Source organism: Eutrigla gurnardus (genome assembly GCF_963514095.1).
Source record: "Eutrigla gurnardus genome assembly, chromosome: 2".
Lineage (NCBI taxonomy): Eukaryota > Metazoa > Chordata > Actinopteri > Perciformes > Triglidae > Eutrigla > Eutrigla gurnardus.
In genome coordinates, this window is record NC_139916.1 from 15,085,376 (window position 1) to 15,108,928 (window position 23,553).

Consider the following 23,553-nt stretch of genomic DNA (forward strand, 5'->3'; position numbering starts at 1 on the left):
ATACAATTTGGAGAAATCTTTATTTATATAATAATGCATGTTCTTTTAATGATATTTTTTATATGGTGCCATTGCACATGCATTTGGTATTTCAGGGAAAATATAGCCACCCCTTTCGTCTACAGTATGTATACAACAAAATATCATTTTTTTGTTATCATTGCTCTCCTCCAACGTTAAGATTTGTGTCTTAAAACTTATAAAAAAGTTTTCAAGCAGTCGTTTACATACTATATCGTATTTGGACATTGGCCCTCTTTAATGACTGACCCAGAGGAAAGACTGCTGGTTGTCTTGGCAACCTGCTGGTTGCTGTGGCAAGCATACACAGCAGCAGCCAGACACCAGCGGAAGATGCGAGTGGTGCTTTTGGCTAACAATTCAACGGTTTCTTTTTTACTTCGTGTCGTGCATGCTGACAAAGCTAAACGTTAGCTAAAGTGGTGGTGAAGTCATTAACGGACTCGGTTTGCAATGCCGAACAATAAAGTTTCAACGAGAAAGGTAAATGCCAACTTTGTTTAGCTAGCGTTAACGAACTTACCTGACACTAGCTAAGTTAGCAGTTTTTTTTTTTGCTAACTTAGCGAAGCGGTCATGCTACGTCACAGCAATGAAATCAAGTAAACGCCGCAACGTAACAGTTAAAGTTAAGCAAACTGTCAGTTTAGGTAAATTTACGTTAGCGTATCCACAGTATGCTAATGTTGCAGCTATCCATTTAGCTTGTTTCCCCCTTTTATTTTCACGCAGGGCTCAATTGTTCAGAAGGTTACTGTACCTGGTGCGAAGGCAACCAAAGCTGCAACTAAGAAAAGGGTGGGTGAACTACAATTGAGTAGGAATAACTACAAACATCACATGTGCTATTAGAGTTTGATGTTATTTTTAATTGAACAAAGACATACAACAATGTGTTACATAACATTACAGGATGAGGAAGAGGGAGTGGATGCGGTGGATGGACGGGACGAGTGGTCTCATGGGAAAGCACTTGTTAAGCCTCCAGATCAACTGGAGCTCACTGAGGCTGTAAGAGATCTTCATCGCTCAAGTTTAAGACAGCCACATGGTCTGCGTTAAACGAATTGGCTCAGACTTTGCTGGCTGCTGTTTAATATTTTTTTCCCCCAATTGGTCATTGTTTTTTAAACCAATACCTGTTGCCAAATTAGTCAGGCATGTGTAATCTTTGCTTTATCTACATCATTAGGAGCTGAACGAGGAAATCACAAGGATCCTGACTGTAAGCAACCCACATGCCCCCCAAAATATTGCCCGCTACAGTTTTAAGGTAACTTTACATCACTTAGTGTAGATGCATCATTGCAATACAGAAGTCACCTCATATTGAAGGTTATTTCAAGAGAAAGGCATTGCTGCTTCCATCTCAGTGATTCCCACCCAATGTTCTTGTGCTTTTTTTATGTATTTATCAAATACACAATCAAAATAAAAGAGCTTCTCTGCATCATTCCTTATTATGTCTCCCAGGAACGTTCCTACAAGCCAATCAATGTTGTGGATCAAATGGCTGTTCACTTTGTGTTGGAGGGCAACCTCCTGCATCAAGACTCTGATGAGGCTCGAAGACTGAGGGCCAAGGAGGGTCTCCCTGAGGGTAGATACAGAAAAATGCAATAATATTCAGTGTTGAACAAATCAGACTAACACTTTTGATATTAAAGCCTAATATATTATTTTCTTCCATAACAACGTTTATATTATTATTAGAGATTATCAGAGATGTTTCAACACGCACAAGGTGTTGCGTATTGTGTTTTTGTAGCATGTAGTGTTTTCCTCTCTGGTGTAGTGCATCATTTATGCCACAAGGTGTCACTTTTAACATGTTCCATAAAATTCAATACATGCTTAGAGTTTACATGAGAAAAGAGTGATGTGTTCATGTTCTCCACAGTGAAATTGTGAGTAAGTCTATTTAATGTGTCCAGAGCCTGCCACAGTCAACACTGGAACGGGACCTGATGAGGAGATACCAGAAACCCCGGTAAAAATGATTTATTGAACTAAAATCAGAACACTGGTCTGTGTTGGCCCCTATATTCCATTTTGAACAATGCATGGCATGGTCCTTTTGATCAGCTTTTTCTCACAGGGTCAAAAAGTCAAGAGTTTAACTTGAGTTACAACACTTCCCTCTGTGGGCTTTTCCACAGGCAACACCTGTAGAAGATGGAGGGGAAGTGGATGATGTGGGAGAAGAGGACAGGCCAGACAGCGTTACCTCCAAAACTGACAGGAAGGAGCTTAAAGTTACTAACCAGTTCAACTTCAGTGAGAGGGCGTCCCAGACCCTCAACAACCCACTGAGGGTAAGAAGGAGAATCTCAACACACAACCTTTACGTAGTAGTTGGAAAAGCTAACATAAAAAGGGACATTTTATATATTTGAGGTTATGAAAAACATAATATTGGTGTGTAAAAAAAAAATTTATTGATAGCCTAGTGCCTCAAGAGTTTCACCAGGCGTTTCTTTAATGTTCCTGTAGGAAAGAAGCTGCCAGACTCAACCTCCTCCACGCAGTAGCTTCTCGGCCACCGCTAATCAGGTACTGCCTTGTTTAAAGGAGATCTTTAGTCCAGCTTTGTTTTTACACCTTGTTTTCACACCACTGAATATATGTACTCACCTGGGCTGACTGTAATAACTACTCTCTTTGCAGTGGGAGGTATATGATGCATATGTCGAGGAGGTGCAGAAACAAGAAAAAAACAAAGAGAAGCAGAAAGCTGCAGCATCAAAGAAAGATAATGACAAAAGCAAGAAGAAGAAGATACTGATGGAGACTCAGGTAAATTAAGTGCTACCCAACTTTCTACCTAAACTTAATATGTATCTTGTATATAGCCTAGCGCAGTTACATCTGTTATTAATGTTGTTGCCATACACCATACATTTGCTGCCTTACAAGACAACCTTTAATGAGGTAGAGACATTTGAAAAAATAGACAGACTACACAGAGTCTTTTTTGCAGTGTTTCCATCCAAAATTGTGTCACTGTTATAGAATGATGATACGACCAACGGGGGAAAGGCATCCAAGATCATTGAACGGATGGTCACTCAGAATACTTTTGATGACATTGCACAAGGTATGTTCCAGTGAATGTGTCAAGTGATACAATAATAACCTAAATTCCCATTTGATACTCAAGTTGCTACAGATTCTCTTCTTTCTTCTGTTCTCCCATCCCTTCTGTCGTGCCCGTTCAGATTTCAAATACTTTGAGGATGCATCTGATGACTTCAGAGACCAGGAGGGCAGCCTTCTCCCTTTGTGGAAGTTCCAATATGACAAAGCCAAAAGACTGTCTGTCACTGCCCTCTGCTGGTAGATTTTCTCATCAAGGCTGCTAACGTTCCCTTAGAATGATGTTCATTATTATAGTTGGTATTGTATTATACATGTGTAAAACAATTTCTAGTGTTTTAAATATGTGATTGATTTCATACCTCAATCATCAGTGTTTGTATTGCAATGTTTATATATACCATCTGCTGTTACCATAATGGCAATGACTGAATGATGCACCTGTCCTCAACAGGAATAAGAACTATCATGATCTTTTTGCTGTGGGACTGGGATCATGTAAGTACACAGTATAAATTGACAATTCATGCAGTTATGTTACCATCGCTGACTATTTTAATTGCACCTAATTGAATCAGATCTTGAAGTTAATTTTGTAATGAAGCATAAACAGCTTTGTGTTTGACCTGATTTTTCCTCCCGTCCCCTCTCTTCTATCCCTCTGCCGACCAGACGACTTTAGTAAGCAGGGGCGTGGCATGCTTGTATACCACTCATTGAAGAACTCTGCCTTCCCAGAGTACATCTACCCCACTGATTCTGGCATCCTGTGCCTCGACATCCATGAGCAGCATTCCTACCTGGTGGCAGTAGGCTTCTATGATGGCTGTGTGGCTGTCTACAACTTGAAGGAGGAGGGATTGGAGCCTGTCTATAGGAGTACAGCTAAGACGGGCAAGCACACAGACCCCGTCAGGCAGGTGAGAGGAGATAAGGAAGGTGATAGGACTTCAGGGTGTATATCTTGTTCCAGTCACTCTACCTATTAGTTCGTCTCCATTTGTGCATTTAGTGGGAAGTTTGGCAATTTGAGACCTATCCCAAACCACTTAGTTGAGAATGGAAGCACTTCTAACACCAAACATGCGGCGATGCTGAGTTATAGGGAATTTCATGTTAGGAAAATAAAAGAAATGTCTTGTAAATGTATCTTCCTTGTCAAATATTATATTGATCATGCACATTAACCTTTTGCACTTACACTAAAACCAACCATTTTCTACTGTATTTTTCTACTCAGGTGCGCTGGCAGAGCGATGACATGGACAATAACCATAATTTCTATTCTGTGTCATCTGATGGCCGAGTTGTGTCCTGGACACTTGTGAAGGTTAGTTGAGGCATTATTCCTTTTTATTCTCTCTGTAAGTCATACTCTTACATGGTAGTATTTATGGTAAGTTTCCAATGTTTTCATGTTATCTTAGCAAAATTCAAATATAATGAAACTTTCGAAAGGCTAACTACTTGCTTTTTGTGTGCACTCTGGATAAGTGTGCACTCTGGATAAGTGTGCCCTCGTGATTGTTCACTTTTGCAATCAGTTATGTGTTTCTTGTCTGCAGAATGAGCTGGTCTCTACAGACATTATCAGACTGTTACAAAATGGTGCTGTCTCTGAGGGGCCAGAAGATGCTCAACAGCCTGGCATAGGTAAGGGCTCCATTGCACCGCATGTCATCTTGTGAACTAAAAATGTACACAATTACAATACCATTTTAAAATACTATTACTCATGCAAAATAAAACTTTTTAAAAATGACCTATTAGATCAGGTCATTTTTAAAGAGTTTAATGGCACAACAGGACGATGTATGTTGCGTCTAATTTAAGTGCTTGATGCCTCTTGTCCACAGCCTGTGGTTCATCATTTGACTTCCATAAACAGATCGACTTTCTCTTCCTTGTTGGCACAGAGGAGGGGAAAATACACAAGGTATGTGTCTTGATTTCTGCTAAGGCTGGATGACATGGGTCACTTCTAAAATTACATTTAGTATGTTGTTGGAATGGGACGGCATGCTGGTGCCGTCCTCCCACAGTCCAAAGACATACAGTAGGTTAACTTAATTGCCCGTAGGTGTGAATGAATGTCTTTATGTGTCAGCCCTGTGTTAGACTGGCAACCTGTCAAGGGTCTACCCTGCCTTCGTGCTATGTCAGCTGGGATCGGCGCCAGCCCCTCCGTGACCCTGAATAGGATAAGCGGTTACAGATAATGGATGGATGGATGTTGTTGATGTGACTCATTAAGATAATCAAATGTTGAGAGGGGAATGACATCACAACATAACTTGTTATTCAGTAACATCAAGATACTTCACATTGGCCACACTAACTATAATAAAGACACATCTGTGATACACAGTACATTAGGACAATCATCTATAATCACACATGACAATAAACTATGTGTGTGACTGATAAAAACCGAACCCTACAAAATGCCAAAATAGTTTTTAAAAAGTTAATAATTATTGTGTTATTCACTTTATTTACGTACATTAAAGAACCATACACATTTTTGTATTCAATTTTAGATAGATGTTTTAACACACAGATAGTCATGGTTATTCGATTATTTCAGTAGATACTTGAAACTTGCTGTGTACTGAGACAGATGATTCCCAATTCCATACTATGTGCTAAAATAAAATTGTCTTGTTGATTGAACACAGATGTCTTAATTAGCTGTCTTCCTCATTCCCTTTGTTTGAATCCTCAGTGTTAATATGTAGCTAGTTGGTAGTATTGTCAAAATGTTATTTTGAATGTAATTAGTTTTTTTAGTGTCCCGGTTGACATCCCGTTCAAATTACTTGATAGCAGTGCATCAGTAATGTAGTGGAGCAACAGTGGAGCCACCCAGAGTGAACTAGACAAGTGAGGACAGACAAAACAAACATTGGATATTGTTAGGCCCCTCCTCGAGGCTATCCTGGCCAAACCCAGTGGGCATTTGACATGGGGGGGCATCAGCTGATCTTATTCAACTGCGCCTTAGGGCGCACTCATGCCAGGCCAACTGTACTGCAGGGTATAAAAGATTGCCCATGTCCTTGCTCTCACGAGGGCAGCGCCCCATGCTCACCACCACGACCCATACCTCCCAACCACTGCCATCCATCAGCTATAATAATAATATAATATTAAAGGGTGAGAAAACAGTGAGTTAATCTGGTTCAGTAATAAATCGACTTCCTCTGACAAGCGACACAATTCTCAAGCCCTGACCTAATATACCTTTAAGCTGCTTTTAAATTGCGAAATACTATGCACTAAATGCCCAATACTTTCAACATTGAGGGAAAATACAGTAGTACTACTCTGTTTTTTTTTGTTTTGTTTTTTTCAGATGCACTGAGCAGTAATTTACATGGTCACTTCCTTAGAGCCTCCTTGCATGTAACCATAGTAACATGTGCCAACCCCATGTGACCACACAATGATTTGTAAGGATCATAAAGACAAAAGTAATCTAAAAAATATATTACAACTAGCAAAGGGAAATATTGTATTTACACTTAAATTGAAGTGTTATTGACATTACAGATCTGTCTTCCATCGTCTGTTATGAACGTTGTCATCACTACCGCCGTGCATTGTGGGATATTCATGTGGGCATAGTGTCCAGTGTGATATTTCACCAGAAATTGCATGTAACTCATCTAATATTTCTTTACATAATACATAATAAACATCTTACATACTGTTTTAGCTTTATGTTAATATGGAATTTTAGACACAACTCTACTCTGACGTGAAGAGCAGATACTATGCAGCTTGACTTGGCCTTATATCTATACTGTATCTGCTGAGGCCAAACTTCCATTTCTCTCCCTACTGGCTTGAATGACAACTCTATGTAAATGCCATGGCCTGCTCAGTTGCCCAAGCACCATGGCTGTATACCTGGGTTTACTAGACTTACCAATAGCCACTAGTTAGCAACCCCACTGGCATGAGAAACCTTTCCTAAGTTATGTAACTTGACCCGCTTACCAAAGAAAAGGACATTGTTTCAATAACAAATATATTGCCAAAGTCACGCTCTTTTCCAGTTTTGAACAGAAAGCACTGTGTTTATATAGAAACAAAATACAGTTTAGAAAAGTTAGTTGGTTTTTTGGTGAGGACAACTATTGAACATTCATCAAAAAATGCTGCTGATGTTTGCAACAAAGGCTTGTCCTTGGATGTGTTTTTGTTTTATTCCACCCCTAAACGACATTAGGATGTTCTTGGAGCGACATTACGATCATCTCGGGGCGGCATTAGGATCATCTTGGGGCTTCACAATGTCTGCCCTGAAATACCGAAGCTCATTTTGTTTGTGCACGGAGATGCAGTATAGTGCTGGGCTTGCACTCCAGAGGGTGCACAAGCTGGAATGTTTCCATTAATTTTGTGTGTGTGTGTGTGTGTGTGTGTGTGTGTGTGTGTGTGTGTGTGTGTGTGTGTGTGTGTGTGTGTGTGTGTGTGTGTGTGTGTGTGTGTGTGCGCTACTTGTGTGTATCCGTGTGGCCTGTTTGGAACTCCTCAGGCTTGACATTAAGCATTTAATGAGTCTGTTTAAGCAGAGGCTAGCTCTGTCCACATCAGCTGGTATTTTAGGGCTGGCCTCCTCCCTTCATTATGATTTTTCTTCCTTGTGTGCACAGGCAGAAAGACACTCGTAAAAGCCTCATTCCGTTGCTGTTACCAAACATGCCTAAGCCCAACAGCTCATGGCGACTATTGAACACATCATTGAAATTGGCTGATGTCTATAAAATAAAAACCAAGGTCTTGAGGGAAGTCTATCGTGATCATGAAGACAATGAAATGTTTACAATGATAGTCAGATGGTGAGTTAAGGCGAGTGCTACAAATGTCTTGCATGGAAGAGCACAAACGTCATATAAAATAGGCATGCAATGGGGATCACCCCATGTGATGCCAAATCAGGTCAGGGGCATAAAGTGGTGACCCCCAACAGGATTGTGCAACGAAACAAACAACATATCAGGCAAGAATTATCCTTGGATTCCTGAAAATGTAACTCATTGGATTTAATTGTGGTTAGACACTTTTGAAGTAATTTCTTAATTGCGTGTTGGTGGCTTTGTGCCTTGCAGTAGGATAACGGTGAAGTCACAAGTGAAGCAGCAGATTGTTACCGATTTGTGGCTTAGATACATGCTTCCTGTATAGCGGCACACACCTTGGTTGCACTCCTGTGAAATCACCTAATTTACCTAACCCTTCTTGAAGACATATGGGCAGACACACACCCAGTGTGTGTGACTAAATATCTTCCCTGTGTCGCCTCAAGGTTCAGTGTCGTCTCACAGCCAGCAGAAGACAGATAAAGAATCTTTCACCCAGCTGCAGGACAACAATCAAACTGTCAGTGCTTGGAAGGGCAACAGCTGTCCCCACATGCTGTCTAGCTTTTTATCCTAGATTGTCTCCCTGCTAGATTATGTATCCCTTCAATCTAACTCTGCTGCTGTTTGGGTGCCTTTGCAAACCCAATTTGCAAGGAATTATAGGGGCAATTCAACTTTAAAGCACAGAGGATTACATTACTCTCTTTGGGTTAAAATGGGCAAGTATCCTTCTAGCCTCTCTCAGCAATATCTATCTATCTATCTATCTATCTATCTATCTATCTATCTATCTATCTATCTATCTATCTATCTATCTATCTATCTATCTGTCTGTCTGTCTGTCTGTCTGTCTGTCTGTCTGTCTGTCTGTCTGTCTGTCTGTCTGTCTGTCTGTCTGTCCGTCCGTACATCCATCCATCCATCCATCCATCCATCTATCTATCTATCTATCTATCTATCTATCTATCTATCTATCTATCTATCTATCTATCTATCTATCTATCTATCTATCTATCTATCTATCTATCTAGCTAGCTAGCTAGCTAGCTAGCAGCAATTTACTTTACATCAGCTTTTTTCATGTGCTTCAAGTTCTGAGTTCCTTAGAAAATGAAATAAGATTACAAATTCATGTCATAATAGCCACAAATACTACTACCCGGCTTGTGAAAAAACTACTGTTTTCTGTGTCATTTGAGGGACCTTTATCAAGTCAGTGTGATGTCAAGTTGTGACTTGTTTTCTCCGATTTCCACACAAAATATTACTTACCATATGATATATCAACCAACAACAATAACAGTTTGGATTATAGTGAATATTTCAAGGTGTTACCCGGAGAACTTTAATTGATTTTAATACCGGACTAGGGAGCTATCACATGGTATTTTGGGAAGCAATTAGAGAGAAAAGGTAGAAAAGCTTAGAAATAGGAAAATAATTGCTGTATACCTGTATTACCCTTTCATTTTTGTAGCTTAGTAAAAGCATCTATTACAGTTTTTCTTGACAGTTCTTAGTCATTTCAACAATCCTCCAGTACATTGGTTACAGTTGCCGGTGGCCCCCGCAGATCTGTCATTTAACACTAAAATTATTAAGATACATTTTACACCATCAATTTTAGTTCAAATCAAGACTTTATTCTGCCTTCATTCCCTAGTGCTCCAAGACCTACTCAAGCCACTTCCTGGAGACCTATGATGCCCACAGCATGGCAGTGGATGCTGTAAGGTGGAACCATTTCCACCCGAAGGTTTTCATCTCTTGTAGTTCAGACTGGACCGTCAAGATCTGGGACCATACCATCAAGTAAGAAAACCGGTAAAGAGAGAGTAAAACCTGCAGCTACTGTAGATGCACTTGTTGCTGCACTGACTCCTGCTGGTAGGCTGGAGTGCATTTGAAGAGAAGAGTGACTAATACTCAGTGCTTCAGTCTCTGAAACGCTTCAATATAAACAATGAAAAGAAAGAGCTTATGACTTTGTATGAGCTGGGTTGGACCCATTGCCTGATGTAAGCCAACACAGTTTAGCAGCAACGAGAACTACAGAGAATTAAGAATTGCTCGTGCCATATTAGGAGAAAATTGAGAAGAAATCTAAAAGGGATAAATAGGAAAAATGTCAATGGCTTTTGTTAAATTCATGATTTCCCAGTTACTGTAGCTTTAATTATTATTGAAGTGTAATGGGCTGTTTATTAAGTATAGTTAATATTTTAGTTTCAGCATTATTCAAGTAAAAGTAGGTGAATGGTATTACCTTCTTATACTCATGTAACTTGCTTTTCCTTGCTCACTTGACAAACCCACAGTGCCTCCCACTACCTGTCAGCAAAGGCAGCTTGACTGAATAATGATAGTCATCATCCTCCCATTATGAGAGACAACGATTTCAAGAATGATCCATAACACCCCATAGAAACGAGATATATTGTTTCCAGGAGAGGGACTGACTGGATCAAACTCATTTTCACAAACTTTGACACTGCTCAGAACTGTCACATGGCATTAGCCCTGAATGAGCTGACACAGCTATAGAAGAGACTTGCATTAAATTTGCTAACCCACAGAAAAGGTTAGCTTGATAACTTCATCTCAGCCTAAAGATAAACATGGACATAATATATGAACCCTAATAGCTCTGACTCATGGATTTACAGTATATACTGTGTCATACTGCTGTAAAACACCCTCTCTTAATAGACTGATTCTACTGGGACAGATTCAGTCTTATTCTACGCCTACCAGAGTGCATGTTATTTATCAAACAGCAGCATGGAGGCGCACTTTGTCATCATCAATCATCTGAGGCACAACTTGCCCAAAATAGATTAGGGGGGAAAATTGTAAAATAATGGGAAGAGTGTTGAGTGTGAGGGTCACAGAAAAATACTTCACCTCCTTTCCAAATGTGTGAATATTTAAGAGTACACTGCATTTAATTGAAACAAGGAGCTATAAATGTTGAAACAGTAGACATAAATATGTCCTTTTGAGCTTTGCTTCACTTCCAGAATGTCCCTAGAAGGCCATCTAAGGTGTTTGAAGTGTAATTACTTTTGCCTTAGTAAATCAAACACCAATTAGCTACAGACTGATAGCTTCATGTACACATCTGTCCTCTGTTTCCTATTGGAATAGAATAATATCCTTGATATATTAGAAGACTTGTATGTGCCTGGTTTCATAGTCGTCTGGCTTCTGATTTACCATTTCCTTGGCCATAGAAAATGAAGTGCACCGTTTTATATATATGATGCAGAATCAGATAGATTGAGCAAAAAGTCTGATGATCTTTGTCTGACACTATACTCTGTGTAAAAACACCAATTTAGGAAGATGAGGAGCAGTTCTTGTTCATCCTGGGTGACATTGATTCTCAGAAACACATTTCATGCCAAGTAATGGAAAGTTGCAGGTTTCCTGTCTGACTGTGTGTATCTGTGTGTTTTTTCAGCACTCCAGTGTACACCTTTGATCTGAATGCAGCTGTGGGTGACGTTGCCTGGTCTCCATACTCCTCCACTGTATTTGCTGCTGTCACAACAGATGGAAGAGTAAGTGTCCAGATAAACTTACATTTTGCAGCCCACAGCTTGACCTAGCAGTCTAGCAGTTCATAACTTCTTCGCCTGTTTTGGCCTTGAGCATAGCATAATCATAAAAATGTAATACAATATTTTCAAGGCTCCAGGTGATACAGGCTGACTGTACAACCAGGCTCAGACTGATATGATCTGTCAAAAATATAAGTATATGAAATATAAGATGTATCCAGGTGATACAAGCTGACTGTACAAGATGTAAAATGTGAAATCACAGCTGCAGCATATACAACCTGCCTCCCACTTCATTATTACTCTTATAATATATTTATAGACTGACTAACCCCTTACTATGTTCATAGGCTTAGCCTTAGATTAATGCATGCTTCCTGCCCTGACAGTGGTTATTGATTCCAGCCAAAAGTAATTTCAGCTGATGCCGAGTTGCTTATCTCTAGATATTTTCTTAGTATGGCTGCAAGCTGTCCCCATCTGTTTGTCTTCGCAGCAGTGTGCACCATGCTATAAAAGTCCAGAGTGTTGTGTCTGACACATTTCCTGTCCGGTGTGCCAAGTAAAGACGAGTGAGAGTGACAAAGAGGAAATTAGAGCTGAGCAATTTCAGAGACACCTTATGTGATAGTGTGTGAGTGTGAGTGTGTGTGTGTGTGTGTGTGTGTGTGTGTGTGTGTGTGTCTTCCCCTCCAATGCCAGAATTCAGTCCTCATAGGCATACTACATACTGTAGTATACCCATGATTATGCAAATTATTTCACAACCAAACACCAATCTTGATAAGATGGAAGAGAGGAAACATGGGATTGTTTACCAAATTCACAACTAAATCATGTGTCTTTATAGTATATAAGTTGCAAATAGATACATGTCAATGCATGCAGCCAGATTTTTTAAACCCAGAATAAACCCAAAGTGTGTTTATTTGTTAATGTCTTCTACCGAAAAAAATCTAATTACAACTTTGCTAGAAAGCACATAGAATCACAGTCCTGTCATTTATTCTCTGAAATTGGATCAAAAATCTCATTAAACCCTCATCAGTCGGCATACATTTTACAAGCAAAATATCCTCTCTGTTATAAGCAGAAGAATGGACAAGAATATTAAATTGCCATTTTCTCAGTGTGCTAAACTCTAAACTGACCTATGATTTCAGTCTGGTGAAACGTGTGTGAATATTAGTATTAAATGTAAATCCAAAATTTGAGACCCACTAAATAAATATATATATTGTACATTCAGTCCAAGGCTAAACTCGCCATTTGGTCGCTGTCAACCTTTTGAAGAATGGCAGAATATTGTCAGAATTCCCACAATGCACCGGTGCGGTCCTAGTGCACTTTACATAATCATCCTCAGGAAAACAGATTCTCTGCAGTTTGACGTTTTCTGTGACGAGTGTTTGGTAGAGCTTGAGTGACTCAGCATTAGCTGTGCGCCCCTTGACATGTATTTTCTGTTGATGAAAAACTGCCCGCTGCTGTGACATTTTGCAATGTGACAGCAGCGGGCAGTTTTTCAAATATATATATATATATATATATATATATATATATATAATAGTGGCTGTGTTATGTGTTTGTGTGTGCGCACATGTGCGTGTTTATGTGTTCATAACGATAATGAATTGGTGGCGAGCTGAGGTGTAAGAATGACACAGTCGTGCAGTGCAAACAAATATCTTTTCGTTCCGTCTGTCCTTGCTTCTCCATCCAGTCGACTGTTGAGGAAATAAAGTGTCTGGATGAAATAATGAGAGGTCCAGGCTTATCCTCTAATGATTAGTCTCCAAATCCATATTTGCTTTCTGTGCAGCTCTACTCAACGTTCGGCACCTCTACCTCTCTTCATATTTCAGTTCAGGATTTTTAGATCTGATACTTCAACATCAACCTAAAGCAATAGAAACAGGCCAAAAATAATGTTACTTAATGTATTTGAATATTTAAAAATAATTTAAAATGCAACGTGTAATACAATATAAGTTCAATAAATCATAGGTAATCATTTCTAAACAAAACAAAAGTAGTCAGTGTAGTGCAATCAGTCATGACTAATGTTACATTAGTGCTCGTATATAAAAAGCAAAAACACTGCAGATAATGGCTGTAGTGATAGAGGTTACACAAAGTCATACCCTGGTAGACTATGATGATTGGTTGGTTGGTTGGAAGTGTTGACTGTGATGCTTTGTGTCGTGTTGGTACACGGAGTGAACCCGAGCGGATCGGGCACAGTCATCTTTCTGGTAAAAGGAGTGGGCTGTGCTCGGCTGTAGGCTCATTTGTTGCAGACAGATTGTCTAAATGCACTTATAGGCTGAAAGAAGAATATGTTATCTGGTTCTTTCTGGATAATGATGCTTAGGATTTTTGTAGTTGGGCTGTCGTACACACATACTGACAGAAGTTCACACTTGCACCAGATGGCCAAGCTACATCCCTGCAGAGGCTTGTGATCCAGCAGTCACCATCTCACATAAAACACAACAGTATGCACTAGACACTAGATATGAAACGGTAGTCTGCAGCAGCAGATTCAAGCAGAATCTCCAAACATACTCTTCATCCTCAAGCCTAAATAATAGTGGTCAATTAGATGGGTCAGTTTTTTATACCAGATTTCTATTTAAACATTCAAATGAGTATTGGTGGTGATGCCAAACTCAGTTTAGAGGACCATAACTGTAAAAAAAAAAAAAAAACATTAACAACACATTTATTCTTTTTTTTCACTCATCTTTTCCAGGTTCATGTCTTTGACCTCAGCACCAACCAATATGAAGCCGTCTGCCAGCAGCTGGTGGTGGCCAAAAAGAAGACCAAACTGACTCACATTGAGTTTAATCCCATCTATAATCTGATCATAGTGGGTGATGACCGAGGCTACGTCAGCAGCCTCAAACTCTCTCCAAACCTCCGCAAGAAACCCAAGGTAAGAATCTTATCGAGGTGCCAGAGACTTTCAATACAACTGTTTGAGCGAATGTACTTTAATGCCTATTAGCGTCGCTACCATCGCAGTGACCAGCTCTTGTATAAAGAGTGACAAAATCCTATGGGATTGTCAAATAAACGTAGGTCTTCCACCCGGGAGTCATTTCATTATTTGACTTTAGTTTTGTTATGTAATCTATTTTTTACTTATTTTAACCCAAACCACTACCTTTTCCTAAACCTAACCAAGTAGTTTTGTTGTCTAAACCTAAAGTTGTTTTGTTTGAATTCACAAGTTTCACTTTCATAAGTAGGGAGTTGCAGGTTGGCCTTCCTGAAGCATTAGAATGGTACCGATGGCCACTGATAACATCCATTCAATCATTGTTAATTTGAAATGGATGGTTCTTTCACCTTATATACCACTTTATCTGTAAATGCACTGAAATCATGTCTGACCTTTTGCATTATTTATGACTGCCAATTGTTTCACGTCAATGAAAGCAGATCAGATGATTCATTCTATGCAGTGTAATGAGTTCAAGCTAATTTCACCGACTAACAATGTGGTGAAGGCCACCATTCTCATCCTTCGTCAGCAGCTCGTTATCAGCATCACTAATAGCCTGTTTTTCTCTCTCCCTTACGCATTTAGGCCAGTTAACAATTAGCCACAGAGCTGTTGAGTGTTTTTTGTAATTGAATAAGCTTATTAGAAACAAAGGAGATGCAGAACATAAATTGACATATATTGGTGGCCCATTGGTTTAAATGGCTGATCACATAACCGTGCAAGGGTACCCATTGTAAAGGCATGGATGTTTTCCACAAGTCATTTTCCCTGTCTGTCTCCCTATATTCCCTGTCACTCATACTGCCAAAATGGCAATACATACCAAGACATAATGATGGGAAATCATCTTGAAGAAAAGAAAGCTAAAATACATTTTGAATTCAAAGCAAATTGTAGCTATATAGAAAAAGAAAATTCCACGTTACACCATTCACAATTGATGAGTCACTGAGGGCTCTGTTGCCACTCTTGACACTGGTTAATGAGCTGTGGAGTAATCACAGCATTCCTACTAAACACAGGAGGAAACCAAATGGCACACTGAGTCACAACACTTTAATCAGGGTCCATTTAGAGTCAGCAACGTGGCCTATCCAGGCTTTTCTTTTCTGTTCCTTTGTGTTGGACACATAAGTGCATGTGAGCTAGAAGAAATTCTAATTCTAACTAGAGTAATCCCTAATTATTTATCACAACACATTTTAATGCATTAGAAAAACACTGCTGGACCTGGGTGTTACGCACCCCTCACATAAACAGTTTGGTTTCGTACATGTCAACCCATACACACATCTGGTAGTAGCTCATTAGTGACCTCAGACTGTAGCCCTAAAGCGTATAATTGGGGAATAATTGCACATTTCAGCACCACTGACAGTATTTGGAGCCTTTTGGAATGCAAATGTGTCAAATAAGCATCAGGCATAAACACCCACAGCAAGTATTATCAGTAATATGTCTCTTTTAATTGGCACAGCAGCCCACTGAAACTTGCACAATGGGCATGGCGGCCCATTAATATAACCAAAACAATGGCACAATCCAACATCTTGGCTCGTCTACTCTCACTTAACCAGTCCACTTGACCGCTGTTGTTTTGTAGTGGCCTTCAAATGGTTTTTAATTAGTTGTTTTGAGCTTGTGAAATGAGACAGCAAATGTTAGAACTCTGACTGTAAGTGTCTCGAACAAAAATACTGTAGTATGTATTTGTCATGTACCTCTCCAGAGTGTGTTCTAACATGCTCTGAGGGCTCTCTGTTGCTCTGAACTGAGCAGTTATTTCCCAGTTGTCAGCCTGAGGGCTACAGTCACTAATGAGGTGGTGTCATGTGTGCCTGCTATGCCGTACACACAGAATTATACAGACCTGTGGATGTGTGGCGTTACCTGGAGGGTCTGTGGTGTAGAGAAAAAAACAGTCCGATAAAGTTTACGCAGTCTTTGTCATGGAGTCTGCTCTAAATGTGTTTCAGAATTCACATCATGCATATTAAGTACCCACACAGGAACATGATAATGAACTTTAGACACACAGTCCATATGTTCATCATTTTTAGATGACTGAGCATCAAATGAACCCTGTGTTCAACACAACACACTGTTCTGTTTGACTGTGTGCAGCATGAATGCCTTCATCTCATCTGTTCTCCTCTCATTCTTTTTTCACCCACAAATCACAATTCGCAGTTGCAGTATAAAAGCAGCATTATGCAGTGTTTTGTGATATATTTTGTGATATATGAATCAGATTTTTCTCCAAGAATACTACACATATCATAACATTTCCATTTGTGTTGTAGCAGACACAGCAGACCGGGCCTTACAGCACAGGTGGGACTTCTGTATGCATTTCTTCTATGCAAACACCACCAAGTCTGGGATTTTATTGCTGCAGTAAGCAAGCCAGCAAGGAATTTAGTAAATAAATCAGAACACATGTTGACACCTCGAGAGAAGATGATGATTTTGATTACTCTGAAATTTTTATTAGTGCTGGTTTGTGCCCGGTCAGCCTTTCTCTCCATTAAGGGGGAGTCTTTATTGAGCCATTCATCATTGGCAGAGATATAATGTTGCATCGAGATTTGATGCTCATTCGTTTAGGGAATGCAGCTGTCTCTCTGGATCAGCCCCCTCGCTGTATCCATTTCAAACTTCAAAGCAGTTACACCTCAATATAAATATACATTTTCCAAGCTTCAAAGGAGGAGTTAACCACTGGCCTAACCATATCTTGTGCATTGTTTTTCTATTGTTTATAGCATTATGTTATGATAGCGTCAGTCAACACCACACTCAAAAATGTAATTTGTTGAAATGTTTCCAGTGTGCGGCGCTGTGGCTGTCTCGGTAATTTTGCATTCTGCTATCCTGTCTTAAACTGCTATTGACCGCCTGCTGACTCCTCACTCACCACTGGTAACCGGCTGGTAGTAGCCACTAGTGATGACAAAGCTGAGTGCATCGCCACCTCTCGGCTGCTGTTCTCCGCCCAGAGACCCAGTTTGCTGTGTTTGTTTGGCAGCGTAGTCAGTTAACAGCTAATTGAACTTGCAGTAAGCACACCGCTGAGTACATGGCCGCTGCTGCTACGCGGCCAGACAGCTTGGTGAATTGGATTTAGTTTTTGGCAAGATGGTATGTCGTGTCTTATACAACAACTTTGAGCTGATTGCCTGCACGCATCGCCACTTGTTTCTAAGTTTGACTGAAGTCTGTTCTCACAACCACTTACAGCCCGTAAGTGTCCAGATGGGGGGGTGGGTGTATTCATTCAGTCACACAAAACAGCAGTGATCGTCACAGACACATCTGGCGAGTGCACTTTTCTAGTTAATGTTATTAGTTACACGTGTGCTTTTCCTGCTCCAACAAAGTCACAATGTCTGCTGTGAAAATTGTTTTAGAACATAGGGAGGACCTGGAAGCATCACGCCTGCTGCCTGTATTATAAACTGTAGACTGTTTACTGCTTACATTCATTGTTGTTAACCTTTCTGGACAGTGCTCGCTGATTTCTATTCAGATTTAGAATGGTTTAGGTTTAGGTCTGTTGTTGTATGAACAATAATACCTCATTATGCTAATTTTTATTGGTAACCTACCTCCCTGCAAAAGCACCTGACATATAAATTACCTCTTTGTTCATTAAAGTAATATATCCAGTAAGTTGTAACAGGTTCATTAATTCAGTTGTACATACATGTTTCCTCTTAAATTCTCAATAGCATGTTATTTTTCTAATTAAGATCAAGTGAAGTTAAAGTTGTTTCGGGCTTCTTTAATCAAAGTCCAGTTCAGTTTAAGAGAAGCCAGTAACAATAATAAACAAAACATAATTATGATAGGCCTGTTAAATATCCTTTAAGGCAAACATTACAGGACAAATATTAGATTGCTTTTAATTGGCTGTGTGTTTCTACACATAAAAGCATCTAATGTTCCATTAATGACAATACAACACAAACTGGAGTTTACCGTGTGCAATATCGCCCTTTAGGCAGTAGCTCCATGTCTTTAATGAACACCACAATATAGCAGAAATAAAGTATTGAATAAAGAGTTGTAGAACCACGATGCTTCTATTGACCTACATCCATTTCAATTTATGTCTGATTGTGTTGTGTTCTCATCTGGTTAACTGCCTGCCTGCTGGGTTTGTAGTCTAACCAAGTGCTTGGTCAGCATACTATTACTTCTGATTTCACTAAGTTGTTTGTGTGTGTATGTGTGTGTGTGTGCGTGTGTGTGTGTGTGTATGTGTGTGTGTGTGTGTGTGTGTGTAGGGCAAGAAGGGTCAGGAGCAGCCTAAGGGTCCAGAAGTGGAAGTAGCCAAGATGGAGAAGCTCCTCAGCCTGCTGAGGGAACCAGAGTAAAGCACAGTTTAACGCGGCTGCCATGGCTTCCCGACACACACCGACATGGTACAATCTTTTTATTCTTGTTCATATAAAAACACGGATGTTTTGCTCAGTGCAACAGTCAACAGAACCAACAAACAAGAAAACGACTTCTATGTGTTTATTAAAAATGTTTTCGTTTGATCTTTCTTAAGCTGTCAATAAATTATTCATATTCAATAGCCAATGCATTTATTTATACTGCAGTACTTGATACACGTTTAACAGGCAACATTAGAATTCCACTGACTTCTGCAAAGATTCCGTATGTATTGTACAAGTTGATGAAGCTACAAAAGTGAAGGGGGAGAGTTACTGCAAGTGAATGGGGAGTTAAATTAGCGTAATAGATTGAGCCGTTCTGGACCATATCCAGACAACTTGTCTTGGCTGGCACACGCTGTCCTGGGCTTGGGTCCAGGGATGAGCTCGGAGCCTTTTAATATCCCATCTATGGGGAGAACTTTGCTTTGACTCATGGCTGTGTGCGTCTTTATTTTTGCCTTTCTCTCAACTTCTTTAAGCCTTAATGATCTTGTCCTTCAGTTAAATACCACCCAGATGCTCAAATTGAATCCAAGTCTCTCTCTCTCTCTCTCTCCCTCTCTCTGTCTCTCTCTCTCTCTCTCTCTCCTCTGCCCTTCACATCTCCCTGCGAACGCAATCTCTCCCTTAAGTGTGATTCATAACTCCATCTCCCAAAGTGTGGTTAGAGAGTGCTGCTCAATCAGGCCTTCTTTTTACAGACAAATGTGGAACAAATGATTGTGACCGTGGGTCAGCATGAGAATACAGCTGCACTCTAGTGATACTGAAGGACCGTTTGTTCTGCTGTTTATCAGATTGGTTTATGTTGCTGTTTTGTAGATTGCTGTAGCCACATGTATCACATTTGGGTTGGGTGGAAGAGAAGGTCTAGTGACTAGAAAGAGCAAATCAATTTCATGGTAAGAACTGTAGTATTTCCAGAGAAAACGTGTATTTATACTTACATATCATCAATATGTGTTATTTAGTGAGTACGAGTAGCTACTTGTTGAGGTATGGTAAGTTGATATTGAATGTGTTTCTTGTGTTGTTGACAATGACTTCAGTCAATTATTCCGATAAAAAAAAGACTTCCTCCGTGGATGGTTGTGAACTTCCTCCTAAGACAGAGAACTACTTTATTTAAACCATAACCTGTTTCGTGGAGAATATTTAAGTGATTGTAGTAGTTTTTTTAAATTGTTATTATATGACTTATGAGGTTTTGTTTACAGAAAAACAAGCTAATTCCAGTATAAATTGCTGCAGTGTATGTCTTGCTCTCAGCCCATTCTTCTCAGTTTCCCTGCAGGAGATCCGTGGTGGTTGTTGTTTGGAGGAGGATGCTGCATGCGTATCTAGCTGTCAGTCACAGTGCATGTTTGGCACTACCACAGGCGTGCCCCAAAGTTGGATTTCAAAATCCTTGTTTAACTCCTGCTTACTCTGTGTTATGACTCTGTGTTATTCAGCTAAACGCCTGGAAGCTATTGTAAAGTTTAGGATACACATCATTATATATTTATATATCTGCACAAAGTGTTTCGCTGAATCAGATGCAGCAGCGGCGATGCAGTTTAAATTCAAGTATTGATACTGGCAGGATGTGGGGGAAATGTGGGCCGTTTCAATTAGCGATCTGTAGGATCCACACGATTGATGCGTCCGTATGTGTGCATCATGCGATTCAGTCCAGAGTGAGTGGGCCATCACGTACGGCCACAGGCAGATGTCGGTGCGAGGGCCGTGTTGAAGAGGACACAAATCTCGACTAAGCCTCTCTAGTCCTTACGTAACGCCCTCAGCGAGGCCCTATGCCTCACAGGTATGCCTGGTATTTATGGGTGACAATGACACTCACACACTCCACACAGGCTCAAGTCCCTGTTCTCAGCAATATACTGGTATTGTCTTCTTTCTTTTTTTCAGGAGAGAATACAAAATAAGATATATTTAGAAACCTCCAACAACAGGCCAGCTGCTCTTTGTCTACTGAACATCCCATTCTCTCTGTCTTTGTGTCACCTGCATCCAACCTTGCCGCCACGTCCTTTTTCTTCGGGCTGCGAATGTCTGTGCTAAACATTCCTCCATGCGACGAGATCTGACAAGTGACGGCTTCTTAAAATAGTCTCCTCACTTCACCGCGATTCATCCCCGCTGTCTTTGTGAGGCTCAGCCGCTTCTTCCGTTCGGATCGGCAGCTGATTTTGAAAACAAACTATGAAGGACGAGCCTGATTCTTGCTTGCAGTGAGTCCAGGTGCTCCCCCCAGTCCCCCGCTCCAGTGAAGGAGTGCATCGAGGCCAATCGATCCAACTCGTCCCTCTGCAGTCAGGAGGTCAACAGGTACTTGTGCTCCTTCACCTGTGGGGGTTCTCCTTCCCTCAGAGCCAGGACCGGGAGCCTCTCTGGGCTGGACGGGACCCCGCAGGCTCGATAGAGGATTAGACAGAGGATAACGAGGAGGATGGCAACAAATGTGTTGCAGGCAATGGCCACCAAGGCAGCTGTGGACAGTCCTGTCACGCTCTCTTCAGATTCCATAATAACCCCGATGTTTCAAGTCAGTTCCATTATGGAATGAGCATCAGCAATGTCTGGATTTAAGACTTATTTGTAGAAGTTTCCTGATGATTATGATTACTCATGTCCACAGATGGACTTACTGTATTTCCATCCTATAGTTAAATGCCTGAGGTATTGTGAGGTGAAAAAAAACTCTATATGTTTTGTGACTGTGAGAGGGGAGTGTTCCTTGGCACAATGCGCATTGTGTCTTGCTGAAAATGTTAAATTGGACAACAGCAGGGAAGTCTGCGCGTTCCTCTCACTGCGGAGACGGATGTTTATTCCTCAAGGCTCCGTTTTTCTCTTTAGCTTCTTTAAAGTGACACGCCACCACTCCTCCATACAGATGAGCCTCGTGGCATCGATATCAGGGTAGGCTGCACAAAAGATTAGGAACCCAGTAAATGTCGACCAAATGCCTGCAAAAGAGGAACAAATAAGAACAATTAGGATTCACTGGGATTGAAATGGGGCATTGAGAGAAGCTTTGTGTTAGTTAACATAATTATTTATAACAATGTTTCGCCATTCATCCGATGTGCAGGCAGAGAGCTGCAGTGTTTCCTGTTTATTTAGCCGTGCGCCACTGAAGAACTGTGGGCGCCGCTGCTTGAATTTCATAAGATCGTTAATATCGTCCGCTCTCATGTTTCACAGAGGGCCGGGGTTGGTCTCTCTGCACATGTAGAACAGAGGAGAGACGGGTGGGGTGAGGATAACATCTGTAGCTGGTATTTATTCGGTTAAACAGATCGGTGATGTTCCCCCTTATTGTTGTGCATGAAGTTGTAATTGTAGCATTATATTTGATATAGCCAAAATAGCCTTTTTAATTGCTTGTCAGCAACTGGACATGTGGTACCTTGGGAGGCAATTTGGCCTTGTGTGCTCTGACTGATTTGTCATACAGTTAACTCACACTAGTCCTGATTTAGTTTGAATTCAAACTCAACCCTTAGCTTCTGGTGTACTTCAGAAATGGAATTTGAAGCTCTGTTATGTGGTAGAATTGAGTTTTTATCTGGGTTTGTCCCCGATGTGCATTTTCAAAGCACAAATATTCACACCACTGTGGTTATTAGATTTTGCACGACCTCCGTTAGGCTGCTGCAAAATAATCTTCACACATAGAACTCTACACGTCACACACAAGAATATGCTGCTGATCTGGACTGTCAAACCCCATTACCACAACTGTCACTATACACTGCTTTTAAAGCGATAATATCAGTGTTACTAGCCCCAAACCATTTCATGAGACTGATAATGTATTATAATGGATTCCTCCCAATCCACTGCTGTTTCCACGAGCACAACGACACCTGAATAGTGTGTGCACTTTATTTACCAAAATCATATCAAATGCCAAATAATTCTCGGTTTACATTCGCTGTCCCGCTCTAGATACTTGATGTGTTCATCCGTCTTCTCTTTCAAATGAACGTCTGCAGTACAGACGGCACACATGCTAATGTGGATGCACGATATCAGGAACTAGATTGAAAATGAACTCCCATTATTTTTCCATTAGTGACATTTGCATATCCATAAATTTGCATTGGAATAGCACTTGTAGTGAGAATAGTTGACAATGAACTTATGCTTCAGGCAGCGACTAGTGTTTACCTGGAGACGGCTTATTGAGTCTCATCATATTGAATAATCGGAAAAATACTTGCCCAGTTCATGTATTTGTGACTATTTTTATTAAAATGATATGAATGACAAAATAGAAAACTATGTCACAACTGATCAAAACTTTGCTCATTCATTTGAAATTATTAACACATTTAAACACATTTGGTTTTCACCATTAATGTTGGATTAAATTTAGCACAATTAACAATGTTATTTGTAATTATTGATCATTTTAGTCCAGGTTTATGTTATGACAAGGGCAGATATTTATAGCTTTTTATTTGGACAAATGTATCGTATCTTGAGCTTCAACTGGCCTGAATGTGAATGTGAATGAGAGAAAAAGT

At 40.3% G+C, this 23,553-nt stretch overlaps 1 protein-coding gene across 1 annotated transcript; it reads left to right on the forward strand.

The window, feature by feature from the left end:
* The first annotated feature begins 342 nt into the window (after positions 1 to 342).
* dnai1.2 (dynein, axonemal, intermediate chain 1, paralog 2) lies at positions 343 to 21,973 on the forward strand. The gene is made up of 20 exons (XM_084031612.1): positions 343 to 504; positions 754 to 819; positions 934 to 1,032; positions 1,214 to 1,294; positions 1,495 to 1,621; positions 1,956 to 2,011; positions 2,181 to 2,336; positions 2,515 to 2,574; positions 2,689 to 2,817; positions 3,034 to 3,118; positions 3,240 to 3,357; positions 3,572 to 3,615; positions 3,790 to 4,037; positions 4,358 to 4,447; positions 4,683 to 4,770; positions 4,974 to 5,053; positions 9,652 to 9,800; positions 11,452 to 11,551; positions 14,307 to 14,492; positions 18,857 to 21,973. Exons 1-20 carry the CDS (start codon positions 475 to 477, stop codon positions 18,944 to 18,946), a joined length of 2,082 nt encoding a protein of 693 aa, XP_083887738.1. The 5' UTR covers positions 343 to 474; the 3' UTR covers positions 18,947 to 21,973.
* Positions 21,974 to 23,553: the final 1,580 nt, after the last annotated feature.